At 54.7% G+C, this 20,293-nt stretch overlaps 8 protein-coding genes across 8 annotated transcripts; 5 read left to right on the forward strand and 3 right to left on the reverse strand.

Moving 5' to 3' along the window:
* Positions 1–1,648: 1,648 nt before the first annotated feature.
* Positions 1,649–2,464, forward strand: CCMA1212_005600 (uncharacterized protein; the record flags this gene model as incomplete). The annotated part of the gene is made up of 3 exons (XM_073702854.1): positions 1,649–1,873; positions 1,932–2,124; positions 2,172–2,464. 3 exons carry the CDS (start codon positions 1,649–1,651, stop codon positions 2,462–2,464), a joined length of 711 nt encoding a protein of 236 aa, XP_073558449.1.
* A 754-nt stretch (positions 2,465–3,218) lies between these two features.
* CCMA1212_005601 (uncharacterized protein) lies at positions 3,219–4,213 on the reverse strand (the record flags this gene model as incomplete). The annotated part of the gene is made up of 2 exons (XM_073702855.1): positions 3,219–3,726; positions 3,906–4,213. 2 exons carry the CDS (start codon positions 4,211–4,213, stop codon positions 3,219–3,221), a joined length of 816 nt encoding a protein of 271 aa, XP_073558395.1.
* Positions 4,214–5,132: 919 nt separating this feature from the next.
* CCMA1212_005602 (uncharacterized protein) lies at positions 5,133–5,348 on the reverse strand (the record flags this gene model as incomplete). The annotated part of the gene is made up of 1 exon (XM_073702856.1): positions 5,133–5,348. One exon carries the CDS (start codon positions 5,346–5,348, stop codon positions 5,133–5,135), a length of 216 nt encoding a protein of 71 aa, XP_073558451.1.
* A 993-nt stretch (positions 5,349–6,341) lies between these two features.
* CCMA1212_005603 (uncharacterized protein) lies at positions 6,342–6,710 on the forward strand (the record flags this gene model as incomplete). The annotated part of the gene is made up of 1 exon (XM_073702857.1): positions 6,342–6,710. A coding segment is annotated over one exon (369 nt), but the record flags the coding sequence as incomplete, so codon positions are not given.
* A 2,200-nt stretch (positions 6,711–8,910) lies between these two features.
* CCMA1212_005604 (uncharacterized protein) lies at positions 8,911–9,567 on the forward strand (the record flags this gene model as incomplete). Its single annotated transcript, XM_073702858.1, has 3 exons — positions 8,911–9,018; positions 9,092–9,367; positions 9,421–9,567. 3 exons carry the CDS (start codon positions 8,911–8,913, stop codon positions 9,565–9,567), a joined length of 531 nt encoding a protein of 176 aa, XP_073558437.1.
* Positions 9,568–11,332: 1,765 nt separating this feature from the next.
* CCMA1212_005605 (uncharacterized protein) lies at positions 11,333–13,264 on the forward strand (the record flags this gene model as incomplete). The annotated part of the gene is made up of 3 exons (XM_073702859.1): positions 11,333–11,476; positions 11,660–12,604; positions 12,695–13,264. The coding sequence occupies 3 exons, from the start codon at positions 11,333–11,335 to the stop codon at positions 13,262–13,264; spliced, it is 1,659 nt and encodes a 552-aa protein (XP_073558393.1).
* A 2,169-nt stretch (positions 13,265–15,433) lies between these two features.
* CCMA1212_005606 (uncharacterized protein) lies at positions 15,434–16,978 on the reverse strand (the record flags this gene model as incomplete). Its single annotated transcript, XM_073702860.1, has 3 exons — positions 15,434–15,848; positions 16,204–16,839; positions 16,917–16,978. 3 exons carry the CDS (start codon positions 16,976–16,978, stop codon positions 15,434–15,436), a joined length of 1,113 nt encoding a protein of 370 aa, XP_073558446.1.
* Positions 15,947–16,246, forward strand: CCMA1212_005607 (uncharacterized protein; the record flags this gene model as incomplete). The annotated part of the gene is made up of 2 exons (XM_073702861.1): positions 15,947–15,953; positions 16,008–16,246. The coding sequence occupies 2 exons, from the start codon at positions 15,947–15,949 to the stop codon at positions 16,244–16,246; spliced, it is 246 nt and encodes an 81-aa protein (XP_073558394.1).
* Positions 16,979–20,293: the final 3,315 nt, after the last annotated feature.

Genomic DNA, 20,293 nt, shown 5'->3' on the forward strand with positions numbered 1-20,293 from the left:
CATCAAGGCCATATCCTCGTTGAAACCGGCCAAAGAGGATTGTACCCTAGTATTCGAAAACAAGACCGATTACTCTTGATGCAGATGAAAAGCCCAAACCGTCCAGAGAGACAACTCACTCCTCTTTATGCCGAAACAACCCTCTTCACGCCAAACATTGCTCGGAAAAGACGATCAAATAATTGCCACTCGTCCTCCAAATTATCCTCGAAGAGGCAACAAACCCCCAAGCTCATATCCCCGTCAACCCTCGCTCAGAAGAAAGACCCAAAATCACCAAACGTACAAGTCAACTGAAACCAAAAATACGAGCACAGCATGTCCAGTGTCATTCACAATCTTCCTTTCACCCCTTCTCACTTCTTCCCATCACGTCAAGGATTGCTAAACGAAATACTACTACATAATCCATCCATCTGGTGTTGGTTCAGACCCCTGGACCTCCCAATAAAAAGGGGGTTGGGAAACAAACCAAGGCACAAAAACAACAACAACTGGAAAAACACAATGCTACATTCGGCTGTGAACCCAGGCGCTCAACACCCAAATTTTTTGTCATATTACCCTCTTCCCGTTCCATGACCGAGCAAATCAAATAATCATAATGATAAGAATAGTCAAAATAGCCTGAGTACGAAAACAATAAGTTCTGCATCCTGCACTTGGCACATCCAGGGTCAGTCAAATGGCCCTCATGGGTAGTAACAAAACAAGTAAGGGTATGCAATAGATGGTGATAGGAACGAGGATACTCTTCCTACCCAGCCCCTCGGGATATCAGAATTCACCCTCGGACCAACAAACCAGCGGGCAGTCGTGGCCCCGTTCTCCCCTAATCAGGTAGCAAATCTGCAATTTACCCGCCGCCAACTCACAACTAATTCCAAATATCACGGTAGCATTTCTCCTTCGACGCGGTTGCAATTCCATATAGGTTTCGTTGCTGTTGGTCGTTCATTGTTCGCCTAGGTCGCTTCACCGTTGCACTCCAAGTCCTCTCTCGTCTGGAAAGGGGTGGAAACAAGGGAGAAAAAGAATAAGACCGTTTGCGCTCTTCTATTTCTCCGCGAAACAGCTGCCGCTGCCACTGCCGTTGCCGTTGTTGTTCATGTTGCTGTTAGGCCTCATGCCAACGACAGCCCCCCCAAGATTCAAACGGGAAGAGCGGATGAAGCCGCCAACAGGAGGGGGCCCCCGAATCTCGCCCTTCCTGCAAATTGCCGGTTCGAAAACCCAGATGCCGTTGCGCCTAGTTTTTCCTAGCTGCCGCCTGCTGGGCATGTCATCACACAACAGCCCCGAGGCGGAGGGAGCAAGAGCACTGTCTCGCGAGAGATCCTGCCCTCATCTGCTTGCGCACGTATAATCGCAGCCCCGGGTAGTTTCCATAGTCATACCTCATACCGTAGTACTTATATGCCGGCTGTGTCGTGGCGGGTCGTCGCGCTTGGCCTCCCGAACTGGCCGTCCCGAGGCCGCAAAACCCGGCCGGCCCAAAAAGAGGCCACATGGGCTCCGAAGTCTCTCTCCAATACACGATGAGCATATAAAGCAAAAGAGAGGCGCAATCAACCTCCCTCCACTCGCAAACCCTAGAGTCTGCCTTGTTTGAGGCGCACATCTCTGGTAGAATCATGCTCGAACCGAAATGACGAACGACTCAGGGCCACAACTCTTGCCCAAACGAAGACCAACCAGCACGTCACTCTCAAGCATCCGACGCCAGGCTGACGAGCAAATTTGCCGCTTCGGCCCTACACAATCGTCAACCGATGCCAGTCAAAGCATCTTGTCGAACGAGGTGAGGCGATTGGGCGTCACAGCAATCACGCACCCCCCTCCCCCCGCCCTCCTCTCCTCACTCCTAGGATGGGTCTGTAAGATTTTCCACTCCTCCAATTCACCGTTTCCAGGCTCTGAAAACAGACTAGGAGACAATGCCTTGGCCACTCCTTGGTATCGACCACGAAGACGGCCTTGATTTACCCAAGTGGGGAGAGGAGAAGGGGGGCGTGCGTGCTGGCTTTGTCAAGTCTAAAACCGATCGAGGGACAAACCAATCTGCGTCGGTCAACCAACAGCAGCCAAGGACCCCGTCTCATTCCTTCCAGGGCAGGGTAGACAGTATTTGGAATAGGAAGATGGAAATGATAAAACTAAAAAAAAAAAAGAGGGGAACAGAAGAGAGAAGGAGGCAGTACACAAGGGGACAAGGCCTGGGGTATCGAGAGAGGGAGCCAACACGAATGACGAGGGCCTCTGCGATACGCCTTCATCTTGCGGCATAGCGGAGACTTTTGAGAGGCGACAAGTCGCCGCCGCAAAGATGGAACTGCCGGCAGGCTTTGCTGCGCGCGATCCAGCCAGAGGTCTGGGGATCTACGAGCAACGACAGCGTTGGGCGCACTCGTCCGGATCGCGCCTGTGTGTCTGCAAGTCGACACTATGCAGCATGCCCGCTTAAATCTTGTTGGGGAGCCTGCGAGATAGAGATTATGAAGATGACGATAAAGACGGGACCATCACGGGGTGGTGGAAGCTGTGGATTCTGCATGCTTGCATGAGGAATCTGGGAGATTCTCACTGCCGGGCGTGCAATAAGGTAGAGCAGGGAGGAACCCCATGCCCTGAGCAGAGCAAAAGGTGACTGCGATAGTATCCCCAGTGCGCGACAAGCAAGCATGGTGCCTCCGCGGACACATGGCCAGCGGATTGTCTAGGATCACCATCGATGTTAGATTATGCAAGCATGCAATTTGCCCACATGTCAACGCGAGGGGATACCAGGCACGTACCGATGATGATGATGAACCAGATCATCTCGTACCAAAAGCAAGCGCTACTCGAATTTTGATCTGTGGTGAGCATCCACAGCTCTTTTCGCACACAAGTGAGAAGGGAAAGTCCCTGATCCCCCGGAGGCAAGGCCTGGTTCCGGCGACGCAAGATTGAGGCGAAAATCCAAGGGAATCGATGACTTCAGAAAGGTGCACTGCCCACTAGGTGCTCCTTGAACCTCGTCGCCTCGCTTGGCGCTTCCTCGCTAGGATTAGACCCCAAGCTTCATGAAGAATGCAAACGCTCTCTCGAGCTCCCGCCCTTTTACATAGACCCCCCTTCTATGTAACATACGGTACACGAAGGTGTACTGTGCGCTCGGTACTCTATAGATAGCCGGTGTTTGACTTCACTTGGCTATTTGCTATGGCCATGTCTCCTTATTGGCTTGCTGTGAGCTGTCTGTAGAGCGTGTGGGTGTATGGCAACTCAGAATCGCCATTGAGGGAACAGACCACCTTGAAATCGGCACAAGCGCAGTTCTCATCTCTGGAGATATCCGCCGATACGATCCTGAGATGAGCATGGCGTCCGAGGAAAGCCAGAGCGTGAGAGTGACGTACGATCTGCCTGGACGAGATCACGCATCTCAACAGAGGAGATGCTGTCTGAAGCTTGCCCATTGCCACGAAAACTGCTCTTAAATGAGCTTTTCCTCCTCCTTCAGCAAATCTGGCAAGGAAAGTGACCGAGTTGCAAGGGATGGAGGAGCCACCCTCCCCAACCACTATTGGCTGGCTGACGCGGATACTGTTTGCAACTATGTCATACACTTGCATGTAGAGGATTGGTGCGGATGCGTACTCGCTAGCAAGTCGAGGAGAAGTAGCGTGGTTCATAGAGTGACCCTGAGCGAAACCATAGAAGTGCCATGACACGGGCAAAAGTCTGCAGAGTAACCAGTGGTCCGAATGGAGTCAACAGGACGGTAGCGGAACAGCGGAGAACCCCCTAAACGACAAGGTCCCATTTGCCAGTGTCCGCATGCATGGCGGTGGGAATGAGGAGAGAGAAGAGGAGCAGCAGGCCACCAATACATGAAAGAAGTGTCACTGACTCTAATCGACCTGTCCCACATCCATCCACGCTTGAGGCCAGGGATCGATGTGGAAAGGGACCTGCCGCCGCCTGAATCCTGAGCGCAGGACCGATCTTCTCTTGCTCCTCGTGAATCGAGGCCCTCCCACTTGAGCATTCCATCGGTCCAAAGAGCGGAACTGTTGGATCCTGCGGTTGCTGTGTGTAGCCAATAGTAGCTCCTGACATCGCTGAGCCGCGTTATTCCGGGGAAAGGGTTGGTGCGGGAGAGCAAGTGGCCACAGCTCGGACTCTTCCAGTGAGGAGAATCGTCTGACGAATCTTGGCCCTGTCTCATTGTAGAGATTTCACAGGAGACCGCTTGGCCTCGAGCTCGCAGAATCTCCTGAAAAGGGTTGCAGATATGTCTTGTATGTGCGGTGCAGCCCTTCGATTAGACAAGTGCTGCGAGATCTGCAGCAACTGAGTTGGTTCAGAAAGCTCTGTAAGGGGATTGTGACATTGGTGGCAGGCGGGAGGAGACATGACACATCGAGCTATATCCCAACAAGGCAAACGATGACTTTGCAGGCGTGATTGCGAGCACAAATGCGGATACTCATAAACGGGTGCTGCAGGGGCGCGGAGTGACGCAGCCAAAGTGCATAATTCAATACGACGGCCGATTGAAAGTCAGTCATGCGGTGGGATTTTCTCAGGTCGTCGAAGAGGTGCAAGATAACCTGTTGGTAGATGCCGGCTTTCTCGCACCTTAACGCCTTGCGGCGGACCGTTTGATTTCCAAAGCATGAGCTTGTCCAGAAGCTTGAGCCAACATGCTGCCAGGCAACGTACGCCGCACGTAGAGAAGAAGCGCAAGGGACGGGAAACTGAGCAGACGAGCGGGGAGACATTGGCCCCCTCCCCTCTCTAGGGGGAGAAGAGCCAGCCAAAACAGGGCCCAACAGCCCGGTAGCGCCCAGTTGGCTTCACATCAGAACGATGCGGACAGATCACGACGTCGCACAGAAGCTAGGTGATCAAATACGGTAAGCCATCTGCCGCTCCTTGACGTGTCTTTCCGTCGTTGGCCACATCGCGGCTAATGAGAGCTGTCTTGCAGACGCGGATGAAGCTGTGAGGGGAGGTGAAATTCATCGAGACATAACAGACAGGCGGCAATCGCAGTTGCGGCAGTGGTTCCAAAGCTGGCGCTTAGATGTGAACAACACCAACGATCAGCAAGCGTGAGCATCCGCAGTCGAGATAGCCGCCGGTTATGCCACCGAGTAAAAGATGGCAGTCGGGAGCGGAAGACCTCCACATGTCCGCACGGCGATAACGTGAAAGGGCCGGGACAAGCGGGAACTGGGCAAAATAGAGGAAGAGGCGCCAGAAGCAACGTGCTCCTGGCAAGGAAATTGCTTGTTAGCTGCCGTATCGTGTTCCATGTCTCTGACCAACGGTATCGATTTGCATAGGGAGCAACTCATCCGGAACGTAGAACGGCTAGGGAAGAGCGCAGGGGCAAGGTCAACCGGCAAGAACCAAATGCTTCTGCCTGTGTTTGGTTGCCCACGTCGGCGAAAAGGATGCCAACAGGGGGATTTTCCAAATAGCGCCATGTAAGGCTGTGGGATGGCTCAACGCAAGGCTGTCTCGTCCATGGTTTCGTAGTAAGTCTCCGGGTGCGGCGAAGCGGACCAAGGCCGCTACCAAGGATCAAAAGTGGGTATATCGCTGTGCCCTGTGGTCGTCCTCCCGACCATAGGCGTTCGCGTAGCGGTGATGGGAAAACAACGCTGCAGAATTGCGAAACGCGGCCGAGGTAGCAATCGGAGAGGGAGCAGGCCAGCAGCAAGAGCAAGTGCACTCAGGGCGGCAGCGAGCGCCGCCCATCAGCAGCCAGCGAGGGTGCGGCAGAGCAGGCGAAAATCAGAGCAGAAAGCGGCGTTGGCCGACCGACAGGAGCCGTCTGGGAATAGTGAGGGTATGGATGGTTGTGTGTTGGCCGTGCAGCGAGCGATGTCTGCTGTTGTTGCAGTTGCAGCGCAGGCTCGCTTACGGCGCTGTCGGTACCCAATGGCAGGCCGTTTCACAGCGGGTAGACGCGCGCGTAGGCGCTCTGCTTCGGGACTAGCCTCCACGTCCGGAGAGGGCGCCCATTGGCCGCACAGGGGCTGTGCGGACAGTTGCAGGGATGTCAGGCTGGTGGAGGGGGCGTGCGCTGTCTCTGGCCAATGCTAGGCCGAGTTATCCTTGCTAGCGCGTCCCGACGGGACGGATCGCACTATGCTAGTGTGCATTAGCGCAGTGGGGCACTGCGCCATCAGATGAGTGGCCAGACGCGGGGCCGAAGTCTCTTGCTTCGTCCGCCTGAGCCAGCAGTGCGAGAGGGAGGAGGGAAAAGAAAAAAAAGAAAAAAAAAATGAAAGCTGCCATTCAGCCCAGACGGGCATCCCCCTATCCGGCCTCCCAGGTCGGATGATACTCGTCCATTGGCTCGGCCAGTTACTCTCGGCACCTTTTCTGCCTGTCGACTGACGGCTCTGCGTGGGCAAGTGATTCATTCACTCCACTTCGAAATTCTCCCTCCTCTCGAGCACCACGATGTACTTCGTACTCCGTCCACTGAGATGCGTGCAGATAAGGGCATGGGGGATGGTGTGGTGCCACCGCACGCACGCCCACTGCCGTCAGTCGGTGGTCATCTATTCGACTGCGTGATGGCTCTCCACACTCTTGTGATGTGCCGCTACCTGGAACTGCAGAGCTGTGCTTGTAGAGTAGAGACATTTCCAGTGTTGGCGCGATCGCATCGGCAGTGCTATGGGAGCTATGTGTGCTGTCGGTGAGCCCAACTCTACAGCGGGCGATGAAGAGATGGGTCTGCCTGCGCAAACCGCACATCCCATGTTGAGGCTTGACAGGCAGGCTCAGGCACCTTGCTTGGTCACTGCCACACAGGAACCGCTGCGTCTCGGACGAAGTCCGCGTGGTCCCATTGCGGATTGGCCTGTCGTGGCCTAGAACCAAAAGTCCACGACTCCGCCGCGCGAGGTATGAGGATGGTACCGTGCGGTCCCGACAACGTGGAAATTGAGGCAGGGCATGCTGCGTTGATACCACTCTGGACGGGGCTCATCGGACAGAATGGGCGGATGCGGCCTTTGACTTGTCGAGCAATGTGTGCATGGGCCACGACGAGGATCAGAGAGCATGTTTCTCTTCAGGGTCAGGCTCGTTTGTCGTGTACCTCCCCCTAGGCCTCTGAGCTTGACTTGGCCCATGGTCGCTGGCTTAGCGTCCTCGTACGGCGCTTCGAAACAAAACATGCTTGTTGGGATGGCCGCACTGTACAAAGCGGGACGTGATATTCTCTGGCCATGTCAAGAGCTGAATGAGGCTCAAAGGCGGCGATATCCGAAACACGGCCGATTGCTCGAGGGCATGATAATGTAGCCCCCATTAGAAGGATAGACAAACAGGAAAGATGTTGATGTTGAGAGTAACTCGCAGCATGCTCGGCCTTTCCGCCGCTGCTGAAGACTGGCTGATGTCCCCTGCGGGATTTGCCTCAGGAACACCGCAACGGTGCTGTGCCAGAGGCGTCAAGAGTCGATTCTACTAGCTGTGCGTATGAGCACGGAGCATTTCGCGGCAAGCTTCGCTGCGCTAATTTGGCTTGGCACCTATTGAATACACAATTACCCAGCCTAGCAGGCCCTTGAATAATGTGATGCGGTTGATTGAATGTCAAATGAATGAGCGAAGACAGGTTTTAGCATTCCCTTGGCTAACAGCCACGATCCACCAGATGATCAGCTTCGGCGACAAAGCACTCTTGTGCCCCCTTCAAGGGGCATCCAGTTGATGGCTATCATTGACTCTCATTCTACAGTTTGTTTTGAGGCAAACCCACTGATCGGAGCCAGGCAGGGAAGCAGCTTCAATAGGCTCACGCATGCGAATCGGAGGCGGCAGATCAGATAGTACCCTGCTCTGCCGGCTGCCATTGCCTGGTACACTCGAGGCATACTAGGTAGGCACAATGCTTAGGCTTGTAGGCTTGTATAGCAATGTCGACAAAAGACGCTTCTTGCCCATCGTACACAGCCGTCGTTCGCGACGGCGTATCAGCTGGCTTCGACGATCGTCTGCCCTTGTGTGGGCCGATGACGGGTACGTTGTCCGGAAAACACAGTCAGGGGCCATATCGTCTATGGCTATCGACCCGGTGCTAGCTCATTTGCTCACGAAGGAGGCCAGTACCAGGCCCGTGGAGTAGAGGCTTCTGAGACGTCGAGGGTCGCGGGGCTCGAACATGAACGCTAGCGGCAATGCGGATGAGATGCTGGCTCGAGGAAATAGGCGTAACTAAGGGCGCAGGGCACGCCGGGAAGCGAACTGCTTGTATGGCTCGGGATCGCTTGGCTTCCCTTGTGGGATGGATTATCTGGCCTGGTGCCCCTACTCTGACAGATGCAGATTCGTCAGAGAAGATCTGTGGGCAGCAGCACCGTAGGCATAGAACTCGAAGAACACTTACACACCCACTGTCGACTCCTTGGGAGCATTTGGGCCGCGAATTGGGCCGCACTGTGGATGATTGCGATGGCAGTGCCGTGGTGGGTTTCTGGAATCAAGGCAGACAGGGAGAGGGTTTTGCGCACCTCACCTTGACCATTGACCAGGTACTTTTTTTACCTTACCTGCCCGCTGGATCTTCACAGTGCCTGGAGCTGCTCTGCAGTACGACTTGAGGTGAGGACGATGAACGATTTGACGTGGTTGACGTACAAGTCAGGAACCTAAGTAGGTACCTTGCCTGCAGTGAGGTCCGGTACGCACGCAACGACTGCCTTGCACTTGCCCCATCTCTGGCGGCATTGGTGTGGAGTCTGGAGGAGGCAGGTGCCCTTTCCACAGCACAGTAGGTTCTCCGTACAGAAAGGCAAGTGCCCATGCTCCTGCCGTCGAGATGAACCGTCGAATAAATGAGGTGAGCAAGTGCATTGAGTTCAGGTTTGTTTACGTACGAGGTATTGTTTCGCAATGGGTACGTCTTCCGGGGCTATTGCTCGCCAATATATCCACCTCCTACGAGGTACCGCTACTGCTGGGCACGTCTGGAATACCTCGGCCATTTCTCTCGTGCCCAAGGTAGGTACTACCTGAGAGAAGCGACCACTGAGAAGACGGGCAATTGCGTCTTGCCCACGCTAGCCCCGATCAGGCCGGCAGTGGCACTTCAGCCAAAACAGCCCCAGAGCGAGCAGCGGTCTCTGCTTTGCGCCTTCCGCTTCTCCACGCGGCGGATCCTGCTCTCGGCCGCTCCAGGCTATTGAGGCTCCCTCACTTCAAGGTTGCCATCTCCATCTGTCACATTCGAGGCGGCGGGCTAGCAGAGCGCTCGCTAGTACGATCTCGGCAATCGATGTGTCTCTCCTCCGGCCCTTCTGGCATTGGCTCTGCTCTGCTGCTCTACGGTATGCCCTACGGGAGGTACAGCGTACGTCTGGGGTGTCTCTACTTTGCGGCTTGAACCTCACTGCATTTATGTAGCCGCTACGGAGAGCTAGCAGAACGCATGTCGCCATCACACTACGCCTATCGTCTCTCGTGGCGGCTGCCTCTGGCCTTGCATACAATTCCCACCTTCCTTCATCTCGGATAGTATTTGCTCTTCTGTGGCCTCCAGCTCACGGCTGAGATGGCAGAGAGATTAGCTTGTTCTGTTTCGCTTCCAAGGCGCCCGCGGGGAGTTCGGGCCTCGAAGCAGCAGACAGAAATGACTTTACGCTGGATGGCGCCATGGATCCGTGTACGTCTGAGGCTCTGCGGAGTATTGGGGAAATACAAGATTAGTTTGAAAACAAGGTCTGGTGAGCATCCTCCTTATCCAGCGCAGTTCGCCTCAGCTCCTGCAGGGTCCATTCGTTCGCGGACGCACTTTGAGCTGTTAGAATCTCATCTCTCCCCAGATCCTTCGGGGGCTGATCAAATACGTCAGTGGCAATCTTGGAGCGATCACTCTCGTGCAAGACGCCTATTCGTGGCCTTTGATAACCGTTACAGGGAGTTTCTATTGTTTGACAACTACCTGGGGTACTGCTCTCATCATCCATTCCCCTCTTTTCATCTTATCTGGTCTGTGCCAGTGCCGGATCCGCAAGATTCCGTGCCCTAACCGTTGTGAGTCGAGGTCGTTGCGACCTGAAGTTGGCGGGAGCAATCGCCGTCATGGAATCAAGAAGAGGGCAAATTAAGCCCTATATTGAGCGTATTGGCAATTACTCGCAGTCACCCGTGCTCGCTCATCATCGACGGGGGAGATGGGCAATTGGATCTCTGGTCCCCTTTGCCTAGTGTCCCCGCCGCTATTGATTGTTCTCTACCTTGATCTCCTCGGCACCGGCTGCTTATTACCTTCCTATTGTCATGTGTCCACCGCACACTCTTGAGTCGATCCTCGTCGGACGCGAAGCAGAGACACGCCGTGCCTATCGACGGCCATTGACAGATTCGTGGAGCCTCCACGAGCACGTCCGCACGCCCCAGCTGGGCCGAGTCGAGGCCACGCCCCCACCGTTTCTCCAACAAAGGCCCATCTCCAGCTCTGGCACGCCTCGGCGGCTATCTCATGCACGACAGTGCCTGCCACTGTATGTACATTCAACCACCACCAGCCCTGTCTGTGGCTGACCGGGGTCCCTAGCTCGAGGCCATACGACGCTGCCTGCACTCCCCGAACCCCCTGGTCGACTAGGATCGAGAGCAAGATCCCTGCACCTTGGTCGCACACACTAGGCCACGTCGGGGTGCTCGTACTTTGGTTCCCGTGCTTTGTCGACTCACGGGTCCTGCGACCTTGGAGAGCTCGCTCGGCTGTTGATCTGAGCCTCCATTTATACAAAGAGTCGTGCCATCTCCTCCTGTTTCCGTTCCTGCTCGCAAGGCTCTCTTCCTCATCTGCCGTTTCTGCACCTCTCTCGGCCCCCATCCCCCCCCCGCTAGATCATCTCCAACTCTATCGTTATACCTTTGACCAACCGCGGCCGCGGCCGAAGTAGGCAGAATCTTCAGACACTTTTGGCGGCTCACCTGCCATTCATTACAAGCTGTCCGCCCCTCCACCAAACCTCACAGAACCTGCCTGCCCTCCAATTGTTCACACTCAGATACATAAACGTCGCTTTACGGGCTTCGAATCGACGATTCTTTCTTCTTCCCAAAAGTCAACTCTTTTCCTTTTCTCACAAACCTCTTTATATACCTTCGACCTACTTGGTGGACATCGGCTTGCCACACAAACCAGCAGCCAACGTTCTCGATCCCTGTCCCTCTGTTGCCGAGCCATCACAGGCCGCGCTGCAACTGACTATCTACCTCTGCCGCCACTATCCGACACCACATACTATTCCTTGGCTGTTTGACTCGGTCAACGCCCAAGGAGGCCTACCCAAGCGCCGCCTGCATGAACATGGTAGAGCAACAACAATATATTCCTGCAGGTCTACCACACACAGGTGACCTGGCAGGATCCCACGGCTTATCTGAGGCCAGATCCATAGCTCCTGCGGGCACTTCAGCCTATCCAGAAGTGGCTCCCTTCTCAGCAGTAAGTGATCTATGCACGTCCTTTCCCCTTCCAAGAAACAGCCTGGAAGACAAGTCCCCACGCCCAGTATCCTCTCGGGAAGAGAGCAGTTCGTCGTCCCGTGTCTCTTTTTTTCCATCCCCCCGTCCTTTTTTACTTTGCACACCATTGTTTTCCTAGCTGACAATTGAGTTTTCCTCTCAGGTGTCTTCTTTCAACGTTCCTGCGACGTGCGACTCTAGCCTTCTCACTCCCGTCTCTACCACCAACTCTCCCCCACTCCACCAGATCCGCAAGCTGGCACCGCAATATCCTGCTCCCCCGAGCACCCCCTATACTCAGGTCCCGACACCTCCGGGCAGCTCCAAAATGTATCACCAACCGTGGAACAGCCAATTCGACATGCACGCACCGAGCGCGCAAAACCCCCCGCCCATGAACAACCAAGTGCCGGTAGCGTCGGACTTCTACATGGCTCCTGATGACCGCCGCAGCACGCCCAACCCTCCAACAGAGCCGTACTACGGGTCCTTCAGCGTGTCTGAAGGCCCAGACACGCACTCCATGCATCACCAGGGGCCGCAATCCTTTTACGTGCCACTCGAAATGGGAAACCAAAGCTCCAATATGATGATGCGGGACGCTCGTCACATGCCCATGGAACCGCACCCCCGTGACATGGAGCGTAATCACGCTTCGTCCCTGCTGGCGCAGTCGCACTTCAACAATGTTCGGCGGGCCAGCACAGACGACCGCAGCTACAGCAGCCGTGCTGATACCATTCGCCGGTCGTCCAGCGGCTCGCCCCGTCGGCGCTCCATCGCTCAGGGTAGTTCTCGTGTGAAGAAGTTGAGGTCGTCCAAGCGGCAAGGGGCCTCCTTCCGAAGCCAGCAGCAGGTCGACCCCAGCGACGAACACAAGAACTGTTTCGGCCAAGAGGCCCCTCCTCTCATCAAGAAGAATTGCCCCGAGGAAGAGCGGTGCATCTTCGAGTCTCGCTGGCGACACCGCCACCAGCGCGGGCAGGACATGTGGGACAGTATCCAGGGCGACTTCCAAAAGAGGTTTGACAAGAGGCACGGCAAAGAAATGCTCCAGATGAAATTCAAACGGGGCCGAGCCAAGTACTACGAGTGGCTCGACGAGGATGTAAGTAGATGCATACACCTTGCCGGCTCCGTCATACACTTCCTACCTTTGAATTAGGAGCAATACTAACCACTTTGTCTGATTCAATAGGAGAGGATCCTGCGAGCCGCTTTCAAGAAATTGGAGAAGGACAGATACTCGATCATACTAAACAACTTCCTTGAGATGGGAGGCTCCCGCAACATGCTGCTGAGCCCCAGCGACATTGAGATCAAGATTGTCAACGACCTCAAATGGGAGGAACCAATCTATATCGAAGGCATGGAGGAATGCATCCGTCGCCGCCGCAAGGCTATTGTCAAGAAGCGGTCGACCGGTCGAGGAGAGCCCGGCGGCGACGTTACCGTGAGCGACGACATGCTACGGATTTCCCAGTCTCCTCACAATGAAGACGACGTGATCAACCAGGTATTTGCCGCTCGACGAGAGCCGTCACGAGACCAACGCTGGGACGAGGACATGACGTCTGTCAACGGCGAAATGATGGATTCCCACATGTGGGAGAACCGGGCGCCGATTAAGATGGAGTCAGAGGCCCTGGTGCCCTCGGGAGGCGAGCACATGGCACGGATACACAGCGGCGCAAATCAGCACCCCATCGGCAACCCTTGCATTCGGCCGGTGTCATCAGCGTACCATCCAATGCCCAAGGCGCCATGATGCAGGTCTTGCTTAGACTGCATCGGAGATGGGCGCTCGACGCTAGCCAAAGGGTGCGGCAACTCGACACATTGGGACGGCATCGGCTTAGGGGCGGAAGAGGGCGGCACTTTGGTTATGGCGGAAGGTTTTGGGATGGAATACCCGATACATTCCCTTTGTTTGGTTTCGTAATTTAGATTGCTTCCATCTTCTCGACGAAGACTTACTCACTCCTTTTGGACTTTCATGCGCTACTCTTACACATCTCTTTTTCTAGTTTCGCTATTTGCATATTCTTTTTACTATCTAATGTTTTCTCTTATCTTATTTACCTGGTTCTCTTATTATCAATGTTGGCGAGTTACCTAGTGATCTAGAGGGCGGGAGGTTGACGGCCTGAGACAACTGCAAGGTGGATGGATATACTGGATACATCCTGTCTGATTAAACAAGACTTTACGCTGCCATGGCTACGAGGAATGACCAGAGAAAACAAGGGAGGCCTTATAGATATCAAGAATCCAATGCAAGTTGAGCTTGGCCTCGTCTGTAACACCTTGGTTTTCCTTTTACATACAGTGGGGCAGACATGGATACAAGCAGCAAGGTTCGCCAGCAGTCCAGGCTTGCTAGGTAATGTGATCGATGGGATCCCGAGGATAGAAGGTTAAGGATTCATAGTAACTTGCTGAACGAAGTAGTACGGGCAAGGAAATATATAGTAGCTGGGTATGGCGAGCTGAATACATCGAGATCCTTGGGCACAGGTAGCTCATCTACCTGGGACTTGATAAATGCACGGGTGTCGAACGTCCTGACAAATGTACGGGTGACAAACGTCCTGACAAATGTACAGGTGACAAACACCCCCCCCCCCCCGGGTTCTGAGCCCATTCTGGCACCTGTTCGAGAAAACCGCATGGCATGGCAGAGCCTGGTTCTTTCTTAGGGCTCTGCTGCTAACGGTATAAGTCGATGCACCAAAAGACTACACTGCAGCATTTTCCAAGCTCAATGTGCTGTTGCCGCCCAGGGATGCCTATCTTCACATTTTTGCTCTATGGGTGTCACACATTGACTTGAGGAAAAAATAAGGAGGAAAAAAAAAAAAAAAGGCTTTCACAAAAAGCGAGACAAGGCAAAAAGAGAGGAGAGACAGCGGACCGGAGGAAAAAGAAAAATGTCGGGGGGGTGGCCGAACATGCTTGCATGGAGAAATCGACTTGGCAGAGCCTCAGAGGGAAAAAAATAGCAAAATAGAAAAAAAAAATTCAAAAAAAGTGAGATGGCAAGGCATCATCCAGTCAAGGCCTCGAGACAGGCGCCGAAGCGGAACCGCAAACACGCAACAAGGTGGTCAGGCTGGCATGGGCCCATGCCAGTTGCAGGCCTTGGCCGTCCAGTGCGCGACGAGCCCACACCTCCGTTTCCCGTCTGTCGGGTTGGCGCTTTGCTTGTTGTAGAAGAGGCTGCATCAAGGAATCCTTGGAGAGGGGGACAGGAGGGAAAAAAAGGGAGGCAGAGGAGGGAGGGAGAGGGAGAGGAGGAGGAGGTGAGGGTATCGCAAGGTTTAGTAAGGTATGTTATAGTATGTCTGTGTTGGTGCACAGTAACTACTAGTAGTAGGAGGGAGTGGAGGGATGGAAGGAAGGTAGGGGCGGAGAGTTGGAATAGAAAAAGAACAAACTAAGAGAGGGGGAAAGAGAATAAGGTAGAGAGATGCGGCTCCTGTTTCTTGTCTGGCCTTGGTTGGCGTGTCTCTGCTGGATCTGAGGAGGGCTTTGCTTGGTTTCGGGGGAGCATTTCCTCCTCCTCTCTCACACACACACACTCACACACACACCCACACGCACACGCACTGTCACAGCTGCACGGTACGTACTTCCTGGTCCAGGCGCACACCCCGGTTTGCACACCGTGCCGACGCAGCTGCAGCCGCGCACGGAGTACTTTGCATATGCAGACATGCGCCTGCGCCTGCCCACCTCAGCGCCCAGCCAAACACAACCTTGGACCCCATGCCACCTTCCCCTCTCCCCGTTTGCACAGTACGCAGACTGTGGCCTCCTCCGGCCGCGGCACTCACGCGTACATCCGTGGCCTCCCCTTGTCCCCTCACCCAGCATTCATGTCACCATTTTCTTCCTCGCATGCCGCCGGTCCCTGTACTGTACGCGCTGCTCAATGCTACGTTGATACTGCCTGGCGGAGAAGCTCTTTTCGCTCGCTGCCCTTGCCGGGCCCATAGACAATGACACCAGAGCGTGTCTTCAGCGGCTGGCATGCTGGACGGCGGTATGTTGTGCTGCTCTTTGCTCGTTTCTGGTATCTTGACAAATGGTACTGGCAGGTTGGCGGGCTGTTATGGTGAGAGCGCATGTTGACTCCTCTACCTGCTGCGGCAATCAACCTGCTCATCCGGATAAAAACAGCAGACACTGGAGGGACCAACCAGATGGCCCAGGCACAGCTTCGTCGCCATGCGCTCGTTGTCCCGTTCAGCTCGTCATTACCGTCACGCAATGCGAGATGGCCTGCCACAAGGGTGTGGTCAGCACATGGCTGCCCTGGAATCGCATCGCTTAGGAGCCCATTACGATTGCTGTAGCTTTGGCAGTGGCAGTTGAGCCCCCCCTGGAGCTGTCCGGGGTTGCCAGAGCGCTCAGGAACGGCTGGGGCTGAGGCACGGGCTCGAGAACCATGATCGGTACGGATATAGATGCGCTAAGCGGGAGGAAGCACCATTCCATTGCCTAACCAGGGCGCCGGTGCAAGGAAAGGCGTCCCTGGCTCGTCTCTCTGCGACTTGCCATCACGTTGCTAGACGAGTACGAAGTACGAAATCTGCCCTTTGCCGACCTAGCCTCGTCCATCCTGCAGGCCGTCGACTCGGCTGCTGGCGCTCGCGACAACATGGGCTCGGGAATAGGCAGAGATAAGGTATCAGATGTGCCCACCATGCTGAGCCAGCCGGCGGAGGCGCGCCTCGGGGCCGCCTGATGTGCCCATCGATCCCGCTCGCTAGAACAACAGCCCCGATCTGCCAAACGCTCCGCAGATTGATAGCCGCTGCAAGACGGTGGGCATCGACGATGCAGTGTCTCGACTTGACTTGAGTGTCGCTCTCCATTCGCCTTGCTGATTCGACACCGTCCCCCTTACCGCTGGCGTTGCTCTCACTCTCAGTCTCACGCTCTCTTTCATTTCTACCTGCCTTTTGCCTGTATTTTCGGGCGGGTTTCGCGGGAGGGCGCTGCCGCACTGTACGGAACACCCATGTCTTAGTCCACCGCCCCTCCGTCCCGACAGTCTGGAAAATGACGCGGTGGAAAGTGGATTCGCAATCTCGAGGTCCATGAAGCAGCAGCAGCTGGCGAGAGCGATTGGAGGATGGGCTGGACGGAGAGCAAGGGGGCTGCTCTTCTCCCTCGTTTACCTCGTCTCTCTCTTCTCCCCCTTGCCTCTGCTCTTCCCTTACTCGCTCGGGCAGCGAGCAAGCACAAGGAGAGATGAAAGGGCTGGGATGAGAGAGGACGGCGGCACGACGCATCCGGCCATCAATGGCACCTCGGCTGGCGGCCTGCGCTTTGCTCCTGTTAACGGCGCGCCCCGGCCGGTCGATCGACGGGGTTGCAGTGCGGAGCCCGTGTCATCCTGGACGGAGTCATACTCCAAAAGACCGAAAATGATTCCAGGCAGCGCTCCATCAGGACCAAAGGGCGGTGCAGGCATGATGCAAGCATATCCTGCTACTGCTGCTACCTACATTGCTACAACCTGCTACGTGGCAAACGAAGAGCCCGGTTTCCTGCTATGCTACTTCTCGAATATCGCACAAGCCCCGTGATGAAGAGTGAAGATGGCGGGCGGGCTGCCGCAAGACAGGCGTATCGACTGTTGGTGCGTGCGACACACATGACTTTCCGTCGTATACTCGGTCCCTGCTGCTCTTTGCGCCTCAACTGCCCTAGATGCGGCACAGGGCAGATATCAAATGCCACGTCGGATGAATGCAGGAGAGTGCGTACTGCTGTACTATTGAAGTGCTACCTGTACAGGGCTTTGCCTACAGGGCTTTGCCTACAGGGCCATTGGGGCAAACGACAGAGCGGTAGACAGGAAGCAGCTCGCAGGCGTCGGCCGCATCAATCTGCATCTTGCCCCCGGTTGTGCCACTGCTGTTCGGGAGTTGATCAGTAGTCTAGAAGGCTCGGATGTGAGTGGTTCCGACCAGCAACTAGGCGCTGAGGCTGGTGCCATGTGCGTATGCATAGCAAATGGGGGAAGGGTGTTGACGTCCAGATGTCTCTTCGGAGTCGCAATAAGTCAACCAACTGGGAGACGGCGACAATCAGAGCCGCAGTCCAATTTCAAAGCACGCGCAACTCGGCCGTCGTCCTAGCTGGGGCTCGGCGACAATCCGCCTCGCAAGCGATGTCTGCTGGCGACCAAGGCTTACCGTTTGTTCAGAACTTCAGATCCTCTGCCGTATCGAGGCCAATGGCTGATGCGGATGACGTCCCCGGCGGGAGCTGGTTGCCGCAACTGGCAATCCTCGGAGTGAACGTTTCACAAAGGAAGGTTGATGGTGAGAAGAGGTGATTTATTCCCAGGCCCGAGTCTACACCAAGCCTAGCCCGCTACTTCATCCAGGTAAGCCAGGAGCCAAATTGGTTCTATATCCGGGCCTGCTACGGATCTGCCACTCCTGTTGTGCTAGCATGGATGGGCCTGGTAGTACGTAGTACGATACTGTAAGTCGATGGGTCGACCGGGTATTCGTGCCTTGACGATAGCTTGCAGGCCCGTGTCCAGCATGTGCGCGTTCCCGAGTATGCAACAATGCCGACTCTGGGGTCGTAGGAGTTTGGCGACCGATCGCAGGCTGGCTAAGTGGCAGAGAGGCTTCTCTTGAGACTCTATGATACTCTTCAGAGAGTGAAGAGCATTGACGCGATCAAATACAGTATCTGTTATGTACTTTTGTCAGCCTACGGCACGTTCAAGGTAAGCTCTGGTTGACACAAATAAGCTGCATACACCTCGACCCCTGCCACCTTGTCACGCTAGAAACTCTATAGACTGACCTAGAATTTGTGTCACCTGCTGCCCGCTGGCCATCTTGACAAGGTGTTTCTTTCAGCTGGCCGCACTCCCAGTCCCGGTGGATGTCTGACAAGAGCCGACGGCGCTTGGAAGATCACGCATGGCATTCATGGTGGGACGGGTCCGTTTGCTTTCTCTCTTATTGTTCCTCTTGCACACGAGTTACAATAGGCCGTCCTACAGTGGCCGGATTTGGGAGATGAAGAAAAGGAACGGGATGCGGTGACGGTGTTTGCTCGGCAATTGCTGCACCATCCTGTTTGGAGTCCTTTGCAAGCAAAGTCCGCAGCACCTAGCGAGAAGAGGATTCTCTTTCATCTTGCTGCGCCTGTATTGGATGGAGAGGAATCCCTCCCCTCACTCATTCTCCCGCCAGTTCCACACCCACACCCCCCTGGCTCGAAAACCCCCTCCTGGCTCGAAATCCGGCGCTTAACCTTTTGCAGCGGGTTTTGGGATGCCATCGTAGGAGGATCCTTTGAAACATTTCTACACTGCTGCTCTACAGAATAGTGAATGTGTTCACACTGGGTAACACCATGAGACAGAAGAGAGAGAGAGAGAGAGATGGACGACACTGTCTCCCCCTTCTGGCTGGTCTGGGGTGTGGGGAAAATGTGACAGATGTATGTAGATTTGCGCCAAGTCAGTGCTCAGAGGTATGATTTTTGTATCTATCATGTGCATATTCGTATGCAGACCTTTGCTCTCTGCACCAATTGTCAGGCTGGACTTGAATCATGCTGACTTTGATTAGATGCTGTGTACTTCGTATTCCAAAGGAGGAATGGCCGTGCATGGTTGTCCGCGCAGGTGAGCTATCAATGCCGACGAGCGGTATAATGCTGGAATGCCTGTGTGTTCTTACAGATGGCCCTGCGTGGTGTGGTGACGACGCGGAGGGCCGGGGTGGTGTAACACGATGCTGTCACTGTATTGGTTGCGAATAGCCGACAAACGCCAGGCGCTGGGGGACTGGATGACAAGGAATGATGTCCGAAGGCCTGCCGTCTCGGCATTGGAGTCACTGGGGAGGATGAATCGGCCACGAAAGGTACTTTGTTTGTGTGTTGCTTTGTACTATACGGAGATGAGCCGTGCCCCCGGTCATGGATCGGTATCCTACCTGACAAGCCCAGGTAGATTGGGGTCGAGTACCACGGCTCTGGGGACCTCTGGCAAACAAGCTTGTGTAACGCGAGACTATCTTTCTGTAGGTACGCCATCTCCGGTCAAAAAAGGTTCGAGCATGAAGCAAGGCAAGACCTGCAGCCCGCTATGGCATATCCGTGATGCAAGCGGTTTCAGGCAGGGTAAAAAAAGAATAGCGCAGGGAGAGAGTTGAGGAAAGTCTCCGTGTATGTTTCCGTGGTGCGTCGTGTGTCTCATCCCCATCCATCACGGGTACCAGCAGCAAGGCAGCAGCAGCAAAGTAGCAGCAAAAAAAAGGGGGAGGGACCAGACCCTCGATATTGCCACTTTAGGAGAAATAACAAAAGTGAAAAAGGAAAACAAAAAACAAGGCAAGCAAGGCAAAACGCTCTTTTTGGGGGGATGAGCATGTCTGCGTTTGCATCTGTCTAGTGATGGTGTTCTGATTGGTTGTTTTACGACGCCACATCCTGGTTGTTTTGCGCGGACCAACGTGAAGATGGTTTTGCCGTACCTTGGGCTCAGGTGAGGGGAAGGGGGGCCAGAGGAGGAGGGGTCTCGAATGGCGATGGGATGCATGCTTGAGCCGTACTTGGCAGATTGTCAAGATGGGGAGAGAAGAGACGGTCTAGGAAGGAGATGATGATGATGATGGAGGAGAGGGATGTATTTTTTTTGAGGATGGCGGTGGAACGAATCAGATGGTTCTTTTTTTTTTTTTTTTTTTTTTTTTACCATGATGTGGTTGAACAGGTTTTGGGGGCTTTTTTTTTTTTTTTTTTTTTTTTT

Source organism: Trichoderma ghanense, assembly GCF_004382785.1.
Source record: "Trichoderma ghanense strain CCMA-1212 chromosome Unknown scaffold_6, whole genome shotgun sequence".
NCBI classification, from domain to species: Eukaryota; Fungi; Ascomycota; class Sordariomycetes; order Hypocreales; family Hypocreaceae; genus Trichoderma; species Trichoderma ghanense.